We start from the raw sequence: 21,413 nt of genomic DNA, 5'->3' as shown, positions 1-21,413 counted from the left end.
CTGAGGTCATTTGCCACAGCGGACCCCACTCGTCAGGACAGCCAAACGGCGCAAATCGAACAGAAGGCGGACAGAATGGCGTGAGAGAGAAAAGTTTTTCGAGCTTGGACACTGACGATAGATCGAACTTTTTAGAAACATAGACGATTAGACCATCTTTTTTAATGGCATACGAGTAAAAGACTCCCAGACATTCCTCCCCCCAAAACCTCCCGAAGAAGAGAGAATTCGGGGAAAGGGAGGGCGAGGCGGTGGCGAGCAGCTTCTGCTCAGCGAGGCAGCGGCACCGGCGTCCACCTCGTAGCACAGGCGAGCTAGCCGCGGCCTCCATGCTCGCGGGGATCTGAACAAGCCGCATCGCGCCCTCTCCTCGTATCCCATTCCCAGCACTCTTTCTCCATTTTCTCCCCATAATAAACCCTAAAAAAAGAGAGAAAGGAGAGCATCGCAGTGGCACACGCGCAATGGAAGGCTCGCCGGTGACGCGCCTCCCGGAGGCTAACTCCCTCCCCGACGGCTTCGTCCCCGACGTCGAGACCTCAGGCACGGACGCCGCTTCTCCCTCCTCCGCGCCCATCGCTGATGATGCGCTCGACTCCGATAGCCCCGCCGCTACCAACCCCGGCGGTGAGGAAACCCTAAGCGATCCCTCCCTTCCTGCATCTGCCTCCTCGGCCGCCGCTGCTGAAGCCTTGGGCACACTTTCTCTGGCCGCTGCTGCGGAGCCGGAACGCGCTCTAGGGGAGCGCGGACCCGCCGGCGCTTCAAGAGGTGATCCTCTGTAGTCCTCTCTCGATTTTATTTTTTCATTCACCATTAGCCTCCTGATCCTAGTTACTATTTCTGAACGGTAGCCATTCCTCTAGCGGTTCAGTGTAAACATAGAAAAATTAAGATTTTCATCACGGTGGAGTTTGAGCTCCAAATGTACCTTAGGGGCTGTGTTTCCTTACCATGTTTTGCTGTTCCTTTTGACAGGTGAAGAATCCTTGAAGGAGAACTGTGCATCAGAGCAAGTGGGCGCTCCAACTGCTCAAAAGGTGGTCAAGATTGTTTATCACATAATATCATATAAACGTTTGCAAGAAGAAATTGTCTTTGTGAACTGGGATTGATTTACTTGCTTTTGTAGGGGAGCGGCGAGCCGAAACGAAAGGTCGTGAAGCGTAGCAAGCTCGAGAAGGACAGAGAGTTGTTTGAACTGGCCCAGCAATACCACAGAGTGGTTGCAGAAAGGGATGCAGGTTAGTTTATTACTTGAATATGTGATCGTTGTACAGTTGAATTTAATGAGTGCATGCCTCCCTTTGTGATTCTTCTTTATATCTTCGCTGACAAAACATGTGTGTTTCTTTGGTCGAATGTATGACCCTGTATGTCCAATTGTCCATGTATTAAGATGTTAATTAAAACTTCTTAGTAGCATAGATAATCCAGTGTCGCTAAAAATTATGTGTAGTTTGATTGTTGCATATGAACTGGTGTGTGCACATTGTGCTCATGGAATTCATCTACTTAACATTTGTCATTTAAATTTGGGTCCTTGCAGCCATTGCAGTCAAAGAAAGACTAGAATCTCTTTGTAGGGAATTTCAGCGTCAAAACAAAATGCTAAAGGTATGTTCAGTGTATTTGAACTTTGAATCAAAGTGGTATAAAAGAGTTCTTTTCATTTTTGTTCAATTATTATACCATTTTAGCATCTTTGTCTCAGGAAGAGTGCGGAAGGGTATCGACGGAGGGACAGAACATGCGTATGGAATTGTCTGAAAAATTTGATAACGCCATAAAGGTTGACAGCTCAAAATACATCATCTGGTTATGATATATGATAAACATATACAAGTTCCTTCATTCTTTTTTGCTTGTATGTCTAAGTTTTAGCTCTTATTTATCAAATTTTCATGATATTTTTGTAGGGTGTCAGTGCCAAGCTTGAGGAGCAGAGAGTTTTGTCCATTGCTCAGCTAGAAGAGAACAATATGTAATTTTACTAACCTTATTCATATCTTGAATATTAGGAGTTCCATTAGTTGATTTTGGTAGCAACTCGTTGCCTTCTGACATTTCTAGTCCAGTACACTGACACTTGTTGCTTTTGTAGGTTGAGAAGTAAACTCAAAGACCTTGCTGATCAATATGACATTACTCAGCAGAAATATGCTCACCAAGTATGCTATGTATATCCTATGTATTAATAGATCTTGAAGTCTCATTGATATTTGTATGACAATATTGTTCTTACTAGTTTTAAATGCTATTTGTTGTGCTCTTGGTTAACTTGTTATGACATGTATAGTTGAAAGAGAGAACGCTGGAGCTTGAGCTTGCTGATCTGAGACTTCAACAACATCAAGAGAAGGCTGCTCAGGAACATACCCAAATGCAGTTGTATGCTGAGCAAGTTTCTCAGCTTATGACTACTGAGAAGAACCTGCGGTTGCAACTAGCTTCTGATGGAGAAAGATTTCAACACTTTCAGGTACTTTCACTTCTAAGACCATTTCCAGGTTCCAAATGGTCCCCCAATAGGTGACGAACTGACGACGATAATGACAACACGTGGCTTTGGTCCAAATCAAGTTGGTGTAGGTTAGATATGAAACCCAACGAAAAATGTAAAACTACTCGTGCACTTTACCCGCTTTAGTAGTGGCCATTTTTGCCCTTGTAGGTGAAGGTTTAAAAGTTTGAGCACGGGATGTCTTTTGAAGCGCTTTAATCCTTTTTTTGGTTATACCTTTATCAGGATGCCCTGTCAAAAAGCAATGAAGTCTTTGAAACTTACAAGCAGGAGATGGAAAAGGTATGCTCTACATAATGTTCAATATCATTGTATCTGCTTTACTTGTCAACAGTTGTTGTTGACTGAAGTAGTCTCATATGATCTTTTTCATCAGATGATTTCGGTGATAAAGAATCTTAAGAAGGAGAATGAATTTCTGAAGGGAAAATGCGAGAACTCAGATATTGCTCTTGTGAAGCTCATTGAAGAGGTAATGTGTGCATCGCAAAAGCTATCTCCTAGCTGTACTAAACCAGGTTGCTATGTTGAGACCACAGTTTCGACAACTATACCTGCCTGCCTTCTTATCACAGTACATTGATCTCCTTTACCGTGTTTAAAAAATTAGGATCAGTTCTCTAGCTTATAGAGTTAGATTTGTGACATTTGTCTTTCTGTGCATACTAGGAAAATCTTGTGCCAGTTGATCCTGCATTATATAAGTGGTATTTGCTAACTTCGACCCATTTGCGATGCCTCTGCAGCGTGAGCTAACGAAGAAGCAAATAGAGAAATTGAAAAATCAAAAGGAGAAGCTTGAATCCCTGTGTCGATCACTACAGGCAGAAAGGAAACAAGGCCCCTCCGCCAGTATTCCAGATGCCCCTTCTAGCCAAGAAGATGCGTCAGCGACAAGTCAAGAGTCTTAGCACTTTGTGCTTGGTGTGCTTGCCAATATACCGTTGGTGCCAGCTACAGCTTGCCGAGATTTCTGAAGCCTGAGAAATGCATATGTTACTTATATCCTGTTTTGCTTGTGTTTGCGGGAGTTCTGGGCACATTTAACACACACTCAGCTGTCAACCTACTGTCCATCTCAGGCCTTTTGAGATTGTAGCTAGAGCCTAGAGGTGCATTCCTCTACAAGTAACTCGGTATTGTTACACACTCAGCTCTCGGCTGTTCCTTTTCTTGTTTTCGTTTGAGACAAAGGCTGTTACATTGCCGGTGTGTTGATTCCTCTGATCTTCTGTTCCCGTTTTGGCCTTAATAAGTGGCCATTTTGTTCCATGCTTTCTCTTAACTATTGTGTTAAAAACTAAAACATCTTTTATTTTGGATAGACGGTAATCTAATGAGTTATCCTTTGTTGTCCAAAATTCTGGAATTGATCCATCATTCCTGTATTCTTCATGTTTCAACACAAATTGCAGTTGACATATATATACAAAGAACCAACGAAACAGTGATGTATGGACGCTAGGCTGCAGAGATGAACTCACGTATTTGTTCAAGTCATTTTTGAAATGTAAGCAATTATCAAGTTATAATCGCACAACCTTTAATAAAATAATGTCTGGCTAGTGACTAATAAGGGGAAAAAACAGTGGCGTATTCCCAGGAAGAGCTAAATCCAACAAGTTCTAGTGAGCATTTCTTCTACTGAATGTTGCTGCTACATGTGCAGATGTGCCCTCGTGTAGCATAACTGAAGGAAATATCATGCCACACATATTCTTATAATCGCCTTAACAACATCAAAATGCAATCCAGAAGCATAACCTGCATAGACATAAGAAAATATGAAGAACAGTTCAAAGGTTGAGGTCAAGTAATGTCACATGGTAAATGCTCAACCAATTTAGTTGCCAGGAAAAAATAGAGACTATAATGTGAAAGTAATTGAAATGGTATAAGGTAAACTGAGGTGAAGTTTGATAGGCAAAATTTGATAATGCGATACTCCTTGATGTAGGTGTTTAACTTGTATTCGTAAAACCAATATATTGATAAACTGTGGAGTTCGATACACGGCGATGATTTTTGGAGCTGCAAATAGGACTAACAATAACTTCCAATGTATCTAGCTAGTTCGAATGATATCAAGAATAGCATGTTCACGACTAAATTGGCATTCAGCAAAACATTCGGAACAAGAATTTGAAAGATTGCTGGACTAGGAATTGTGGGTTTTCATTCAAAAGCGTCAAGTATAAGGGGGGTAAAGTGTTAGTTGATCTCCACCAATAGGCCCTGGGCCCTTGCCTCTGCTCCCTGATCAGGGGAGCCCAACCCTAACTGGTTGGTGGGCCCCTGTCGCACATCACATATATATAGAGGAGTGGGGAATTGGGCTCGGGTCACGAGGTTGAACGGAGCCGCCATCCCGCTACAGTAAACCCTAAACCGATCCAAAGAGCTGCTGCCAGCGACGGGATGTGCCCCGCCACCGCCGTCGCCCCTGCAGGATCACTACCGTACCACTACGGGTCACCACAGCGCCACTGGTGATCGTCTCCACCGCGCTGGACGCCTTCTACACCGCGGCATTGGCGTCTACCCGCTGCGGTGCATCCACGGAGAAGACGAGGATGCTTACCCGATCCTACGGTCACAGAAAGGTACACATTTCGATCCTAACAATGGTACCAGAGCCGGTTGCCTCTGTGTAATCCTAACCCTAACCGGGTAAAAGAAACTGAAAAGAGACCGGGGGTGGCGGAAGTCACTAACTGGCGGTCATGCCACACCGACGTCTTCGCCGGCGCGCGGCAAGAAAATAAGATCCATTCGGATTAGAGAAGAGATAGGGCCCTCGGCTCACAAAGCCGAACCCTAACCCAAGAACAGAACAGATCCAATTCGGATCTAAGAAAAGAAAGAAGTTCCTTACGGATCTGAACAAAGAAGGGGAAGGGAAGAGATTCAGAAAGAAAAGGTTCAATCAAAACCCTAACCCTAATTTGTAACCCCATCCCAAATCGGGTTAATCCCAAAAGAAGATGGGGAAGGGGGAAGAAGGGGAAGGGAAGAGATTCGGAACCCTAACCCCCTCATCCCAATCGGAATCAAATCCGAAAAGAAAAGAAAGGAAATTCAAGCGAAAAGAAAAAGAATAAAGAAAAGGGGTCGGCACACGAACCCTAACCCCAATCGGTCAAACAAAGAAAAGCAAACAACATCTAGATCCGATTGGGGAAGAAGAGAAAAAGAAGGGTCGGAACCCTAACCCTAACCCTAGTTTCCCATTCAGATGAACTCGAAAAGAAAAGGAAGAAGAACAATACAAATCCGAAGGGGAAAGGGTGGATCTACCTCGCCGTGCGTCGGGTTGTCCCTTCGCCGGCGCGGGAGAAGAAGCCGAGCGGGGGTAGCTGGCTCGCCGGGCTCGGCCAAGGGGGCGCCGCGGCCAGGCCGCTCGACGGCGGCGTGCTCACTCGTTGGGGAGCACGCGCGCCGGCGAGGGGGCCGGCGACGGCGCCATGGCCGCTCCACCGTCGTCGCTCTCGCCGTCTCGCTCTCGATCAACTCATGGTTGTGCTACCTCTGAGAAGAGATGAGGTAGAGAGAGGAGAGAGCGGCGAAGAAGAGAGAGAGAGCTACGAAACAAATGAAACTAGGGTTCGGGAGGACGCGACCGTCGACGGGTTTTTATTCACCCGAAACGAACGCTCGACCGTCCGATCAGATCCGATCAGATCCAACGGCGCCAGATGCACGGGCCGACTCGCAGCCCAGGCGAGCGCGCGCGGTAACGCGACTTTGCCAGCCCAGGCCCAGGTTATGGCCTGGGTGCGGCCTGCGCGCGCGCGGAAAGCTGGGCCGAGCCGGCGAGCCAGTTTTGGGCCGGCCTGAGAGTAAAGCTGGGCCGAACTGTTGCCGGGGTTTTGAGCCCAAAACGAAGGAGTCTTTTTCATTTTTATTTCCCAGAAAAGTTTTTACTTCCTGGAAAATTGAAAATGCAAATTGGCTCAAAAGAAAAATAGAAAAAGGTATTTTACCTGTGGGTAAAATCGAAGAAATTGAGTTAGAGTTTTTTCCGCTGCTAAAGAAAAAGTATATTCTCCAGTGATTTTGAACCGACGTGATAATTAACTGGAGAAAAACAGATTTTTTTTCTAGTAAATGTTTATTTCTTGGAAATTGATTAATGGATTAAAGAAAATAGAAAAAGCAATTTTCCCTGTGGATAAAATTCAAGGAAAAGATTGTTTTTCCACAGCCAAAGAAAATGTTGATTCTCCAGTTATTTTGAATCAATGTGGTATTTAATTGGAAAAAAAGAGATTTAACATGATTATGATGTTGTTATTTTCTGACCAACGTTGTTAATAACAATATCATAATTTTAATGATTTATGCATTAATTTTACTTCTGCCCAATGGTGATGTAGAATTAGTGTATAAGAAAAGTTGATAATTTTAATGATTTATGCATTAATTCTACTTCTGCCCAACGGTGATGTAGAATTAGTTTATGAGAACAGTTGTAAAAGTTAATGATTTATGCATTAATTCTATTTCTGCCCAACGGTGATGTAGAATTAGTGTATAAGAATAGTTGTATATTTTGATTTTGACCAACGTTGGAATCAAGACATGCAAATGGTGTTATTTTTATGTTAAGAAAAGTTTTGACCTGGTTTTTCATCTTGTCTGAGGTGGACTGGGTAGTCACCTCACCGTGTTCCACTGAGATTGTGGCACCGGTGAGGGAGACAAAAGAGAATGATGCCACTTGGGCAACTAAAGAAAGGGATTTTGAATCCTAAAAGGTGTCCTATGACTTTTGAGTTTTGAGCATAGGAAGTGGGTCACCACCAACAAGAGATGTTTGGCTGTGATAAAGAACATGATTGAACCTGCAATTGTGGGCTTAATCCCAGTGTGTGACACGGTCACTGAGTACCTCGATAGAATAAAGAGTCAGTTCACTGACTCTTCAAAGACATATGCCACCTAGCTAATAAAGCAGCTAGTAACAGAAAGTTAATCTGAAAATGGTGGTATAAGAGAGCTCACGACACGTTGTCGAAATTATGGCACTATCGTTCAGGCCATATTTCGAGGGGGGAATAGAAAGACTAGTTAAGAGTGATATTCTTTCTCCATTAGAGCTCTCAGATTAAGAACAATGCAGAGAATGCATAAAAGGAAAGTATGTAAAGAAAGATGACAAACGAAGCGCAGGAATTTTATAGATTATTCACACAGACATCTGTGATCAGCTTTCCTGTAAAGAGTGTTGATGGTTATGATTCGTTCATAACATTCACAGTTGATTACTCCCATTATGGCTATATTTATCCAATCAAAGAAAGAACAGAAACATTGGATAAATTTAAGATATTAAAGATTAAGATAGTTAGGTCCAACCGTGGGGGAGTACTACGGTCGGCATACCCTAAAAGAATGACATAATAGCCCAGTATTCTATACCGGGTGAACCTCAGCAGAATAGAGTAGCTAAAAGAATCAATCGTACCCTGATGGATATGGTGGGCAATATAATAAGTTACTCCACCTTACAGTTGAGCCTGTGGATTGAGGCGTTAAAAACCCCATTCATATTCTCAAAAGAGTACCAAGTAAGTCGGTGTCCAAAACACCGTATGAGTTGTGGACAGAAAGTGTACCATCACTAAACCACTTGCGTGTGTGTGGGGGAGCCCTGCTGAGGCTAAAGTATTTAACCCAAACATTAGAAAGTTATATCCCAAAATAGTAAGTTGCCATTTGTTTGGCTACATAGAAAAGTCAAAAGGTTTTCGTTTCTACTGTCCAGAGAGACATACAAAGTTTATGGAAACGAGACACGCTGTTTTCCTAGAAGATGAAAAAATGAGGGGGAGCATGGTAGCTCGAGAAATTATCCTTGAAGTGAAGCGGGTGTATGCGCCCACTCCAATGATTCACGAGCCAATTTTCTCACTACATGCTGTCGCTGCACCGACAGTGCAAGATACTATGGTGTCAGCATCTGTTGTTATTCCACCTGTGGCAACAATGAATGAAAATGAAAAACCTGTTCTTCAGGATCCTATAGAACCTATTGCCACACATGATGGGGAGCAACAACAACCTCAAACAGTAGATGTGCCAAATGTGGAGGCCCCCTAGAAGGTCTCAAAGAATTAGAAAATCAGCTATTTCTGCTGATTATGAAGTATATAACACTAATGAATTCCAAATGGAGGATGATCCCACCTCATTTGAAGAAGCCATGAGAAGTGATCATTCATCAAAGTGGCTTGAGGCCATGGAAGATGAAATGAAATCGATGAATGCCAATAGAGTTTGGAACTTGGAAATAATTCTTAAAGGAGCCAAAACAGTATGCTGTAAATGGGTCTACAGAACAAAACTTGACTCTCAAGGGAATATAGAAACATATAAAACGTGACTTGTGGCAAAAGGCTTTATACAAAGAGAAGGGATTGATTACAATGAGACATTTTCTCCAGTCTCATGTAAAGTTTCCTTCAGAATCATAATGACATTAGTGGCACATTACGATTGAGAATTACATCAGATAGATGTAAAGACGACATTTCTCAACGGAGACTTGGAGGAAAATATTTACATAGCACAACCGAAAGGTTTTGTCATGGAAGAAAAAGAAAGAATAGGATGTCGCCTAAAGAAATCCATTTATGGATTAAAGCAAGCTTCAAGACAGTGATACTTGAAGTTTGATCAGTCAATAAAGAATTTTGGGTTTTTTAAAAGAGAATGTAGAGGACAATTGTGTCTATGCAAAGTTTAAGAATGGAAAGTTTATCTTCCTTGTCTTGAATGTAGATGGCATCTTACTTACTAGTAGTGATGTCAGTCTACTACAGGAGACAAAGAAGTTTTGTCCTCAAAACTTGATATGAAAGATCTTGACGAAGCCTCGTTCGTTCTAGGGATCGAAATTCACCGAGATAGAAGAAAAAAGGGTATAATGACTGTCACAAAAGGCATACATGGAAAAGATCTTAAAAAAATTCAGTATGCACAAATATAGTTCCTCACCTGCTCCTATAGTCAAGGGTGACAGATATGGGGATTTTAAATGCCCCAGGAACCAATATGAGCTCAATCGATAAAGTGAAAGTGGTTCCATATGTTTCAGCTGTCGGAAGCTTGCAACATGCTCAAGTATGTACGCGCCCTGACTTGGCATTTACTACCGGGTTTTACTTGGCAGATTCCAGAGCAATTCTGGAATAGAACACTGAAATTAGTAAAGAAAGTCTTGCATTATTTGCAAGGAACGAAAGGCCTCATGATGACATATAGAAGATCTGATTCACTCCACATGGTGGGATATTCAGATTCTGATTATGCGAGAGTGAATGCATATCCAGACGTGGATTTTCTATCATCTCGCAAAGGAGAGCTATTTCATGGAAAAGCTCAAAGCAAACTGTCACTACATCGTCCACAATGTATGACAGTTTGTAGCGTGTTATGAGGCAACGGGCAGGTGAACTAACTAACGAAGTTCATACCCAGTTTGAAGGTGGTTGACGACATATTTAGACCACTAAAGTAATACTGCGATTATAATCTGACAGTACAGGATGCTCACAACATAAGTCAAGTGGTGCTGCCAAACACATTGACAGAGTATTATGTTGTGAAAGATAAAGTCCGGGATCAAGTCATAAGTCTTGAGCATATAAGTACAGAAAGGATGCTCGCGGGTCCGCTTACAAAAGGCTTACCACCCAACGTGTTCAGAGAACATGATGTTCAGAGAACATGTAGCTAGCATGGGTTTAAGGGAAAGCCTATAAAATTCCTGGACAAAAGAAGACCTAAAGATAAGTATCTATTTCAGAACAGAGTAGTGAGTTGTAGCTGTTAAGTCTATCGGCAATGGACCGTGACGATGAGACATGCTCTATGAGCTAATCTGTAATGGAATGAACAAAAGTAAATGATATGAAAGTGAAAGATGGAATGAGATCAAGGGGGAGAATGTTAGTTGATCTCCACCAATAGGCCCAGCCTCTGCTCCCTGATCGGGGAAGCCCAACCCTAACTGGTTGATGGACCCCTGTCGCACAGCACATATATATAGAGGAGTGGGGAATTTGGCTCGGGTCACGAGGTTGAACGGAGCCACCATCCCGTTACAGTAAACCCTAAACCGATCCAAAGAGCTGCTGCCAGCGACGGGATGTGCCCTGCCACCGCCGTCGCCCCTACAGGATCACTACCATACCACTACGGGTCACCACAGCGCCACTGGTGATCGTCTCCACCGCGCTAGACGCCTTCTACACCGCGGCATCGGCGTCTACCCGCTGCGGTGCATCCACGGAGAAGACGAGGATGCTTACCCGATCCTACGGTCACAGAAAGGTACACACTTCGATCCTAACATAAAGTAGCTGCGATTTGCAGGTACAGTACTTCATGTATGCACAATATCTGCTACAAGCCAAACAAAATTAAATATGCTCGACTTACAAGCTCAATCAGTAGCAACTTTCTTCCTTGCTGCCCTTGCGTTATCATACTCAAATTTGAGCACATCTGGAATATGAGATGTATCCTTGATGTACAACCACCTCCCGATTGCACTCTCCTCAATCATTGGGAAGTAATCAACAAGCATGGTATTGACAATCCAGTACCAGATAGCACCAAACACGAGGCCCACTACTGCTCCCGCGAAAACCTGATGAAATTTATCAATTGAAACTCATTTCAGTTTTGAGAAGCTATGTGCCACACTTCGCCTAGAGTAAGAACAATCACATCGAACCACTTCTCTTTCAAATAAGCAGGTTTTTGAGGCAGGTAACCGATGTAAATGAACACATTGTTATTGACATCTCACTAAATGATACCTAATGCTAAGTAGATTGATACAGAGGTAAGCACTATTAAACACCTGCAGAAACAAATGCCACACAGCTTTTTGATATAGAGAAAAAGAGATAAGAACTTTTCAATACAGATAAATGCATTCAATTGGGTATACATGCACGGTTGTATCCAGAAAAAACAGGGAGACAATTCATGATTCTGACCTAAACAACGGGCGTACCCAATGCAGAGAGCTCCCGCTCTGTGCGGGGTCTGGGGAAGGGTGTCAGTGGCAAGCCTTACCCTCGCCTGTGCAATGCGAGGAGACGACGACTCGAACCCGGGACCTTCTGGTCACAGGCGGTAAGACTCTACCGCTTGCACCAGGCCCACCCTTCGATTCTGACCTAAACAACGAATTACTAGAATTTGGATGCTCGTTTCATAAATATTTATTATGGACATTATCCTTTCACAGTTTTCCGTCAAGATAGTAAAACAGTGTTGACTCATTTTTTCCCCCTCAAACACGACTCACTAACTTTTCTGCAGGCTGCAGCAGCTTTCTTCGAATCCAAACTGTTTTTAATGCATCTGAGTTTCTGTTTCCATCAGCTAAGGTTAGGACAAATAGCATAGTTATGGAAAGTGCCATGGTCTAACTTGCCCGTTCCAGATCACAAGTCGTTTTAGCTTTGTCATAAGACAAACTTCTCCAGCGTTGACTATTTTTTAATGAAAAATGCACAAACATGTACAACATAAAACAAATTCATTAGATACACCATAAAAAATATTTTGATAGATCATTCGTTTGATACTGTAGATAATATATTTTCTATAAATTTGGTCGAAGTTAAACAAGTTTGACTTAGGAGAAAAACTAAAATGACTTACAATTTAAATGGAGAGGGTAGTTTCCATGCTGGCATGGTCTAACTTGCTAGGACTACAAGGGTTTGTTGTCACTTTGTCATGCTGCTGATCTTTAGTACTTCTGTCCTATGTTCCTTAGCAAACACACGTGAATTTTCAATCTTGGCGAACTTTCACTTCAAAACAAAGACCCCACCCCCTTAAAAATGTCTAAAGTAGCAAAATTTCCTCAAAGCACATAAAGGTTTCGAATTTTTCATTTCATTTGTCACAGGGCACCACAGTTTAAGACTTTAAGTGAGGCAGGAGAACCTCCAACTGATTATGTAGGGGTGCACCATTTTTGAACAAAAAGCACATCTAGTCAGATCGGATCCGAAATTCAGGGGCTCTCACCTGCGCGACGGTATGGTAGCCTAGGTAGACCCTGGACAGCATGGTGAGGAAGGCAAGCGGCCATGGCACGGCGGCGATCACCTGGCGCGCGCGCGACCGGCGGAGGGACAGGAGCGACAGGTAGGTGGCAAAGAAGAACATGTACTGCGAGTGGCTGGACGGCCAACCGTGGGAATCGCAGGCCTCGAGCAGCTCGCAGTACGCCGGGCGGGACTGCGCGACGGAGTGCTTGATGAGCTCATTGAGGACCTGAGAGACGAGGAGCCCCGCGGCGAAGCAGAGGCCCTGGAGCTCCCGACGGAAGAGGAAGTGGGAGACGAAACCACCGAGGCTGATGAAAACCGGGACGAGGGAGACCCACGCGAGGAAGAGACCCAACGGGTCGCCCCGGCGGTAGCGGACGTGCGTCAGCGGGATGGCCTTCAGCGAGGGCGGCAACGACGCCGCCATCTCCTGGTAGTCCGCCGCTCCGGACATCGTCGCGCTCTCGCCTTGCGGTCCGCGTCGCGGAGGAATCGAGAAGATGTGATTTCCCGGCGAAAGTTTAGGATTGGGGTCCGGTGGTGAATCGATCGGCGACGTCTCGCTGCTCCGATTGGCGTGGAGATCGCGGGGATTTGCGCCCTCCGCGTGTTTGCAGCTGGAGCCTGGTGCTGGGTTGGGGGACGGGACGCGTCGTGGTCCGTTGAGCCAGACGAACGTGCCAGACTAGGGAGGCGAAGCCGCGTGGTGAGGGAGAAGGAAAAGGCTAGAGGGACTGAGCGAGCACACGACGGATGAATTGGAGATTCGGCATCAAACGATTGATTTCATCAGAACTTCAAATTGACGAAGGGGATCAGAAAAATGATACTACTAGTCTTCTCAGTTTTAAAATGTTTAGCCCAGTTTGGAATAGAGTTTTTTCACAGGAATTTCAAAGGGCGTGACGCTCCGTGTGTCTCTGGAAAGTTCAACGGTATTCGGTACCACCGCTCCAATTTTTTGTGCCCTTCATGCCATTACCGTCAGTCTAGGCTCTAACACCGTCAAATTATAGGTGTGAAAAATCGAAAATACTCTTAAGTTTAAATATATCATTAATTTTTTTGAGCATCTTAACGACTTTAAATAAAAAACTCAAAACTAGAAAGTTGTAGATCTCGTCGAGGTCTATAATTTTCATATAAAAATTATCTTTATTTAATTCCGTAAAAAATTATGATTTTTCTAAGGTGCTCGGTGCTCCAAGAAACACACCACATTACCACACGCCACAGGACTTAAGTGAGGAAAAAGAAAAAATATTAATTAAGAAAAGAGAAATGTGCATTATGAAGTAAGAACAATCATATTTTAGAATAAAATTTAAATGCTACTGTAAGATAAGTATTTTTTTTGAAACTGTAAGATAAGTATTTTAGGGCTGAGGGAGTTTTTTTTTAGGGAAGAGGGAGTATTATTATTAGAGATTGCGAGTCTGCGAGTATGGATGAAAACGGTACGGATATTTTTTGACCGTATTCGAAGCCGAATCCGTTTAGAGGAGTTGAGATCTGTCCGTATCCGAGTCTAGATATCCAATATCCGATACCGTATCCGTATCCGAATACTCAAATCGCATATTTATGATGTCGGTGATATCCATCCGTATCCGATCCGTTTTCATCCCCACCTGCAAGTTTGTTTTTTAAACCCTTGGGCCTTTGGCCTTGGCCACGGCCGCCGCTGCGTCCGTCTGGGACTCCGTGTGTTTGCCCGTTTGCCACCCTGTGGGCGGTGGCCGATGCTTCCCGATTTCAAATAGCTCTCTCGCTGTGCCTGTCCCAGCCTTGGACGCCTCCGCCAGACTGCGACGCCGCCGCGAATCGCCTCACGCAGGAAGCTCACGGTGGCAGCAGTGATGGAATCCCATCACGGCGGCGGCGGGAAGGCGCGGGACATGTTCTCGGTGTACCAGAACCCGTCCCTCACCCGGGCCCTAGACTCCCGCAGCGCCCGCCCCTCCGTCACAGTCCTCCTCGTCCTCGCGGTCTTACCCGTTGCTTCCGCCTCCTCCCTCCTCGCTCTCTCCTCCCGGTAAGCCCAAGCAGCATTAATACCCACCCATTCTCATATCTGCACCTAAACCCAATGTCATAACCATGCGTGTGTTCTCTTCTTGTGCCTTGTTGCTTTTCCAGGGAGGAGCAGCTCACCAAGCTCGCCGCCCGAGCCGGTATCTCTGTCCTTGCTGCTGGTAAGTTCGCCTATCTCTCTGCTGGTTTGGCGTTTGGGGAATCCCAAGCTTGGTGTGGTGGCACTGTGCTTTGCCCCGTTGCGCGTGAGGTGTTTGTGAAAATGCCAGTCACGCCTATCTTGGTTGCATTGCACATCAAGTGTTTGCAGAAACGCCATAGTTTGTCACACATCAATTTGTATACGAATCCGTATTTTTAGACTCATTTAATAGGTCTGGATATTTACAAATGATGAAGTGTGAACAGTGAACTTTTGTTGTGCACTTGTGCTAGAGGTGCATCAGCCAACATTAACCAGTTTCGGTCTTTCAGTTTTTGTCTTTAGGTTGGTGGAGGCAGCACTGGGTCTTGTTGCGCTTTTCACACTGTTGGGGTTCTTCAGGGCACTGATGTTATACAATGGGAAGAAGGCACTGGCCAAGGACGACAAGGTTGTGTTGTCTGAACGCCAATTGGGGCTTCTTGGGTTAAAGATGGCGGGTTCAGAAGGAGGTGGGATAGGTGAGCAAACCAAAAGGCCTCCCAAGAACAAGCCATCAACACCATCGGAGCCAATTGTGCCTATTAGGAGGTCTTCGTTCAGCTATACACCATCTCGGCCTTCGGGGCAATCTAGGATTGGTTCCAGCCATTTGAGCCCTGGTGGTGAGAGACTGACCACGGCATTGCCAATGTCACCCTCCACACCGTTGCAGAAGCATGTCTCTTCTCCTTCAACTCCATGGTCAAGGAAAAGCTCAGGCAGTGCCAAGGGCATACGGACAGAGGCAATGCTGGACCAGTTCTTGGCTGGCTTGGATGTAAATATTGACAAAATCACGGATCCAGAGACTAAGACCACAACACCTCCAGCAACCATTACAAGCTTTGGTGTTGCTACCCCTGTTTCAATTACCACATCAACCACCCCTTCTGGTGCTGCAAGGAGCACACCTCTGAGACCTGTGAGGATGTCTCCTGGCTCCCATCAGAAATACAGCACGCCACCAAAAAAGGGTGAGGGTGAACTTCCATCTCCAATGTCCTTAGAGCAAGCAGTGGAGGCCTTTGACAACTTGGGTGTATATCCTGAGATTGAGCAGTGGAGAGATAGTCTCAGGCAATGGTTTTCTTCAGTTGTGATGAGCCCACTTGTCCAAAAAATCAAAACAAGCCATACTCAGGTGCAGATTTCTAGGATTCTTTTTACATGAACCTATATCTCTATGCATTTTTTATTGGTTATCTTTCTTTTTAATATTCCTTTCATGTGCACTCTAGGTTAAGCAAACAACAGCTACTGTTGGGGCTTCAGTTACTGTTAGCCAAGTTGGAAGCGATCTGCCAAGCACAACACCACCAGTTTCCTTGTCTCCTCTTGGTGGGACTAAAGATTGGCAACCGACTGTCACGGTAGATGAGGATGGGATCCTTAACCAATTACGCTCTGCACTCCTACATTCTCGAGATGCCCCTGTTGGTGAGTTCCTGACTTCCTGATGTGGTTTAACGGTTTTTGTGTTTTCATGTGTTCCCATCAATACACGTAACAAGGGTTTTTGTGCTGTGGTTGAAGTTGACCTACTTCTTAAAGTTTAGATTAGATTTTCTTTAGTTGTTAGTCATTATTTTCTATGTGCAGCGCAAACTTTTGGCAGTCCACAACAGCCACAACGGAATCCCCTCCTTCCTGCTATTCAAGCATGTATTGATGCAATTACAGAGCATCAGAGGCTCAACTCTCTGATGAAGGGAGAGCTGATAAAAGGCTTATTGCCACAGAGTAGTGTCCGTGCTGATTACACTGTCCAGAGAGTTCAAGGTGAATATATGGATTTCGCCTTTTCTCAAAGTAGCCAACTGCAGAGCCTTTTGTTGAATTAGTGCTGGTATAACTTGTGTGCTTCTATCTCAATGCAGAACTTGCTGAAGGAACATGCTTGAAGAATTATGATTACATGGGTCATGGAAATGGCTATGGTAAATCAGAAAAGAAATGGACCACCGAGCTACCTACTGACTCGCACCTTCTTCTGTACCTGTTTGCTGCTTTCCTTGAACATCCGAAATGGATGCTTCATGTTGACCCTACCTCGTACTCTGGTGCCCAGTCCAGCAAAAATCCCTTATTTCTGGGAGTTCTTCCACCAAAAGAGAGGTTTCCAGAAAAGTATGTTGCTCTGATATCAGGTGTTCCGGCAGTTATCCACCCAGGGGCCCTTATACTGGCTGTGAGCAAGCAGAATCCTCCAATTTTTGCTCTATACTGGGACAAGAAGCAGCAATTTTCTCTTCAGGTGATTTTTTATGTGCAATTGTTCTTCTATCATGGTTGTACTATTCCTTTTCCTCCCGTCAGAGTCATTCATTTCAGCATGGATTGCTGTTGAGGAAATGCTATTTTGTTTTAATAAGATACATGATCTAGGAATTTAAGGAAAGACTAGAAAACCTCGGGCGCGCTGCGCCGCCTTGGGCTAGCCCAGTTGAGAACTTTTGAGTAGTATTGGCAATACAACATACCTTCAAACATGTTCCCTGCACATGCTATTATAACATGGTTAGATTGGCCACCAATCTCATGAACTTTTTTGTCCATTGAATTGAATTTTGGAGCTCTTAGTTCCCATAACGATAACTCAGCCTTATTTACACTTCACAATATGGACTATGGTGTACATGTTAAATTAATGTGTTACTCGTAAACTATTAGGCAGCCATGAAATGAAGTTCATCTTCACAATTTGTTTGATGCAATAGTAGAATCACACTCAATCGCTAGATACAAATATTCTATTCTTGCCCAATGCATATGGTAATGAAAGTTGCACTTGGTGAATGTAGAATTGCATATGACTAATGTATATGTTTGCTGTTGGTCATGAGGTTGCAATTGATGGAACCCTGATTTGTAGTTATGGTACAGTAGCTTGTCAATATAGTAATCTTCATGTTCTTCTATTTCTGCATGTAGTAATCCTCTTCTATTTCTCAACAACAACGAAGGTTTTGTGGCTTTGGTTCAGACCTTCGTAAAGAAATATTTCAGCTAGATCAAACTCAATCGCTAGAAGAGCCCTGTGAAACAAAAGATGAGTTAACAATTATACAAAGGAATAAGGAAAAGTGTGGCAAGGACATGTAAAGTCTTTATTTCTAGAACCCATAAAAATCAGAACATGTAGTCATGTTGACTATTGCGAGTGAGTAACATAAAAATCTGAACATGAGTGGCCTTCCATGGATAGATTTGCACAGACACATTGGACTGTAAATCCTTTGCAGATGAGATAAAATTGTCCATGGGAGAATGGAGTCGGGCGAAGACATTAACTCAATTTAAAGTAAACCTTCTCTATTCTCATATAGGGCCATAGGGAACCGATCTACACTAGAACATTACCAAAGTGGCCCAGGAAATCGTCGCTGCAATTCCCTGTCTGTTAGCTTGTTCTTGCTACTGCACTGTCCTTGTTGGTCATTCAAGCTGCTCTGCACCCTGGGCTGCTTCGGGTTGTTGCCAGGCCTGGAAGTGATATCAGATATGGATGTACCTCGACAGAAAGTAGCAGGAAACAATGTAAACTACATGCATGCCCAATACCTGTTGTTAAAAGTAGTAGTTCATCCTTGAGCTGCAATTCAGAGAAGATGAATATGTAATTTCTGCATTTTCATATTCGCAATCTAAGACAATGAGCACATGAATTATTAGAAAAGCAAAAGTGAACTAATAGTACATTAACACCTCTTCCTTGTTTGAAACAAATTCTTTTGACTCAAACATACAGAGAACACACCCGTAGGCCTTGTTTGGATGCATGTGTATCCACTCCAATCCACAAGTGTTGGAGTGGAATGGAATGGAATTTAGTTTAATTCCTCCAATCCACTTCAACACATGTGGATTGAGATGAATACATGCGCATCCAAACAAGGCCTTAACTGGTAGATATATAAAATGTTATCTGGTAATTAAGGATAGGGGAACTGAAAAATCATGAGAATGTATAAACACGGAGACATAAATGCAAGCACTGGTGGCTAATATGGATATTTCACGAAGTCAAGAACAATTCTGGACACTTGTAATATTGGAGTTTGGATGTAACACTATATTTATAGGGAATCTGAAATTCAGGAATCAACAAACATAAAGGATGGCAGGACCAGCATCTAAACTAACTAAACCACACTATAATTTAAGCTTTAGTGAATTCTAAGGTCAGCTAAAAATATCTCTGGGACTTGATGTGTATTGCATTAGTTAACTTGCAAAGGAAATTTCAAATGCAGGCTGCTGCTAATCAGAGTAGGAGAGCTGTCAAAACCATGAATTAAGAGCTAAGAGAACTCTAGGATTCACCTAAAGAATGAGAAATTAATTTAAGGCCTCTGTATCTATTATATTAGAACTGTGAAAATTCAGATAGGAGAAAGTAAAATTGGTCTAATGTGGGATAATGAGAGGTAACTTTACTTTATTGGAGCAATCTTACTTAGGTTTAGATTTATTGGAACAATTTTGATAGACACATAGGCAGATTGATTAATTTGATATCTAGTTATCTACACTCACCAGTGCATATGGCAAAGATACTGAATAGAAGCAGCGTGCAGCAGACCTCAGCTGCTTGCCTCTTGTTGGTTATGGCCTATTGATGTGGGCACACGGCCGTCCCCAAACAGCTGCTAGCAGCGGCACCGCGTGCTACTGCTGCAGTCTTTCAAGTAGAGGAAATGCACAAAGTGGTCCACAACAACGCGGCACGACATTCCATTGAGTGGGTCGTGGGCACGCGAAGCATGGCACGCTGTGCCGCAGCCAGGGCGCTCGTGCCTGCAGCCTCATGCTGTGGAGATGCTCTCATCCTCGCCGTCCTCCTACTTGCGTGTGCAGGAAGGGGGCGAGCAGCTGGCATCGCCGCGGGTGCATCGACGTGCATGTCCGCCAAACGGCTGTCGATCACCCGTGCGCTAGGCGCCCCAAGGAGGAGGAAGGCGATGCAGTCTTACTGTCGTTGACTCGTTGGGGATGTGGGAAAGGGAGACGAGGTAGTAGCACTGGTGAAGCCGAGTGGGGAGACTCTTGCGCCTCGAGGAAGACGCACTCGGGGCGAAGGGTTCGGCGAAGCCTAGCTGTCGTGCCTGCTTTTGGATGGCCGGATTTGGATCGAACGGTCCAGAAAATACAGACGACGTGGCCATATTAGCTGGCCGAGGCTTTTTCCTGTGAATTCGTGTTAAAGGGTCGGGAGAAACTAACACAGAAGAAAGGTAGAAAATGGGTAGTTTTGTTTGCTTGAGGAGTTGAGGTAGGACTTGAATGAAGCTACGTCAAGTTATCATCTTATAACTCAAATGTGGTTGGGAATAGATGGACATATTTTTGGAGGTAGTACCTCTTGTTCATCTACTGTTTACTATGAATATGATGATTTATCAGTATGGAAACTTGAGCGGCTGATAGCCTCATTTGAGAAGTACGTGCTTGCGTCGATTAAACTGTTAAACGTGACATTAGCCAATTATATTTGTTCTCTCAATAGGTCCTTCGCTTTTGTTGCTATATATGTGTTACCTATGTGGATTCTTAATTCATTACCCCAGTTGAATTTGTTCACATCATTTTTGTACCTAACCGAGAGACTATGTTCTCTAGAGCATCGACTGTTAAGCATTAACACCAAATCTTTCGTGAAAATAAGTCTTAACACTATACATCTATGTTTTCACTTTCCAGGGAAGAACAGCTCTGTGGGATGCCATTCTACTTTTATGCCACCAAATAAACGTTGGGTATGGCGGTGTGGTTAGAGGAATCCATATTGGCTCGTCCGCCTTGAACCTCCAGTCAGTTATAGATTCAGATTCAGAAAGCTGAAAGTTGGTTTGGTAGTCTTGAGGGGATAAACTGTGACCAGCTAGTTTACTGGTGTTAATGTTGTAATTAACACTAGCATGCTTGGAATTGACATAGCTTTATTTAGCTGTAATATGGCCTGATGGAGGGGGGCGTCTGAATGTTATGCTATGCCCAAGTTGTACCTTAGATTTGTAACAATCTGATTTGCTTAACCCCCATTCTCTGCTTTAGATCCTTTATTAATGCACCGATACATTTTTGTAATTTTTCCAGTAATTTACTTACTGCAGTATCGTTTTGATCTGTTCATCAATTTCACTCGTTATTTAACATACTAATCATTAACAGTAATATTACTCATGAATACGAGGATCCTAATATTCACCCCTTATTTGAGGCTACAATCCTGATTGCCCCCCCGAAAGTAGCATGTTAACAACAAAACAAATGGGTCCCGGTCCTCTGAGACTACGGGTTTTGGTATTATAGATAGGAGATTTGTTACTATGCTTGGAAGGAACCACTGGTTCTTCCGTATGGAATTATTTGCAGCCGTCGATCATAAAAAAATTAACTATTTGTAATAAAGGATACTTTTAGTAATTGTACACTCAGGTTATTAACTTGATTGACCTCTTCTTCCATTGTCGCAGGTAGTCGCTGCTGGCCGGCTGCCCAGGACTCGCCGTCGCGCCTGCCTGTGAGGGTCCGCCGCCGCCGGCTTGCAGCCTTGCAGGTGATTTCGCACGCCCTGCTGCAGGGTCTC

At 43.9% G+C, this 21,413-nt stretch overlaps 2 protein-coding genes and 1 pseudogene across 2 annotated transcripts; 2 read left to right on the top strand and 1 right to left on the bottom strand.

Annotated features, from left to right (window-relative positions):
• Positions 1-204: 204 nt before the first annotated feature.
• On the top strand, positions 205-3,794 carry LOC136496579 (uncharacterized; annotated as a pseudogene).
• A 200-nt stretch (positions 3,795-3,994) lies between these two features.
• Positions 3,995-13,312, bottom strand: LOC136496571 (lipid phosphate phosphatase gamma-like). The gene is made up of 3 exons (XM_066492288.1): positions 12,584-13,312; positions 10,970-11,180; positions 3,995-4,288 (listed from the first exon to the last, which is right to left on the bottom strand). Exons 1-2 carry the CDS (start codon positions 13,058-13,060, stop codon positions 10,974-10,976), a joined length of 684 nt encoding a protein of 227 aa, XP_066348385.1. The 5' UTR covers positions 13,061-13,312; the 3' UTR covers positions 3,995-4,288; positions 10,970-10,973.
• A 990-nt stretch (positions 13,313-14,302) lies between these two features.
• LOC136496562 (uncharacterized) lies at positions 14,303-20,922 on the top strand. Its single transcript, XM_066492278.1, has 7 exons — positions 14,303-14,641; positions 14,746-14,801; positions 15,115-15,965; positions 16,063-16,261; positions 16,424-16,603; positions 16,702-17,078; positions 20,525-20,922. The coding sequence occupies exons 1-7, from the start codon at positions 14,466-14,468 to the stop codon at positions 20,663-20,665; spliced, it is 1,980 nt and encodes a 659-aa protein (XP_066348375.1). The 5' UTR covers positions 14,303-14,465; the 3' UTR covers positions 20,666-20,922.
• Positions 20,923-21,413: the final 491 nt, after the last annotated feature.

This window comes from Miscanthus floridulus, chromosome 1, assembly GCF_019320115.1.
Source record: "Miscanthus floridulus cultivar M001 chromosome 1, ASM1932011v1, whole genome shotgun sequence".
Classification (NCBI taxonomy): domain Eukaryota; kingdom Viridiplantae; phylum Streptophyta; class Magnoliopsida; order Poales; family Poaceae; genus Miscanthus; species Miscanthus floridulus.
Note: the sequence above shows the minus strand (reverse complement) of the source record. Positions and strands in the feature narration are given on the sequence as shown.

Coding starts and splice junctions, on each gene's coding strand:
- LOC136496571 (XM_066492288.1), bottom strand. CDS start 13,060: ATGTCCGGAGCGGCGGACTACCAGGAGATGGCGGCGTCGTTGCCGCCC. Junction 11,181..12,583: donor GCTACCATACCGTCGCGCAG/GTGAGAGCCCCT, acceptor AAATTTCATCAG/GTTTTCGCGGGAGCAGTAGT.
- LOC136496562 (XM_066492278.1), top strand. CDS start 14,466: ATGGAATCCCATCACGGCGGCGGCGGGAAGGCGCGGGACATGTTCTCG. Junction 14,802..15,114: donor TATCTCTGTCCTTGCTGCTG/GTAAGTTCGCCT, acceptor TCGGTCTTTCAG/TTTTTGTCTTTAGGTTGGTG. Junction 16,262..16,423: donor TTCTCGAGATGCCCCTGTTG/GTGAGTTCCTGA, acceptor TTCTATGTGCAG/CGCAAACTTTTGGCAGTCCA.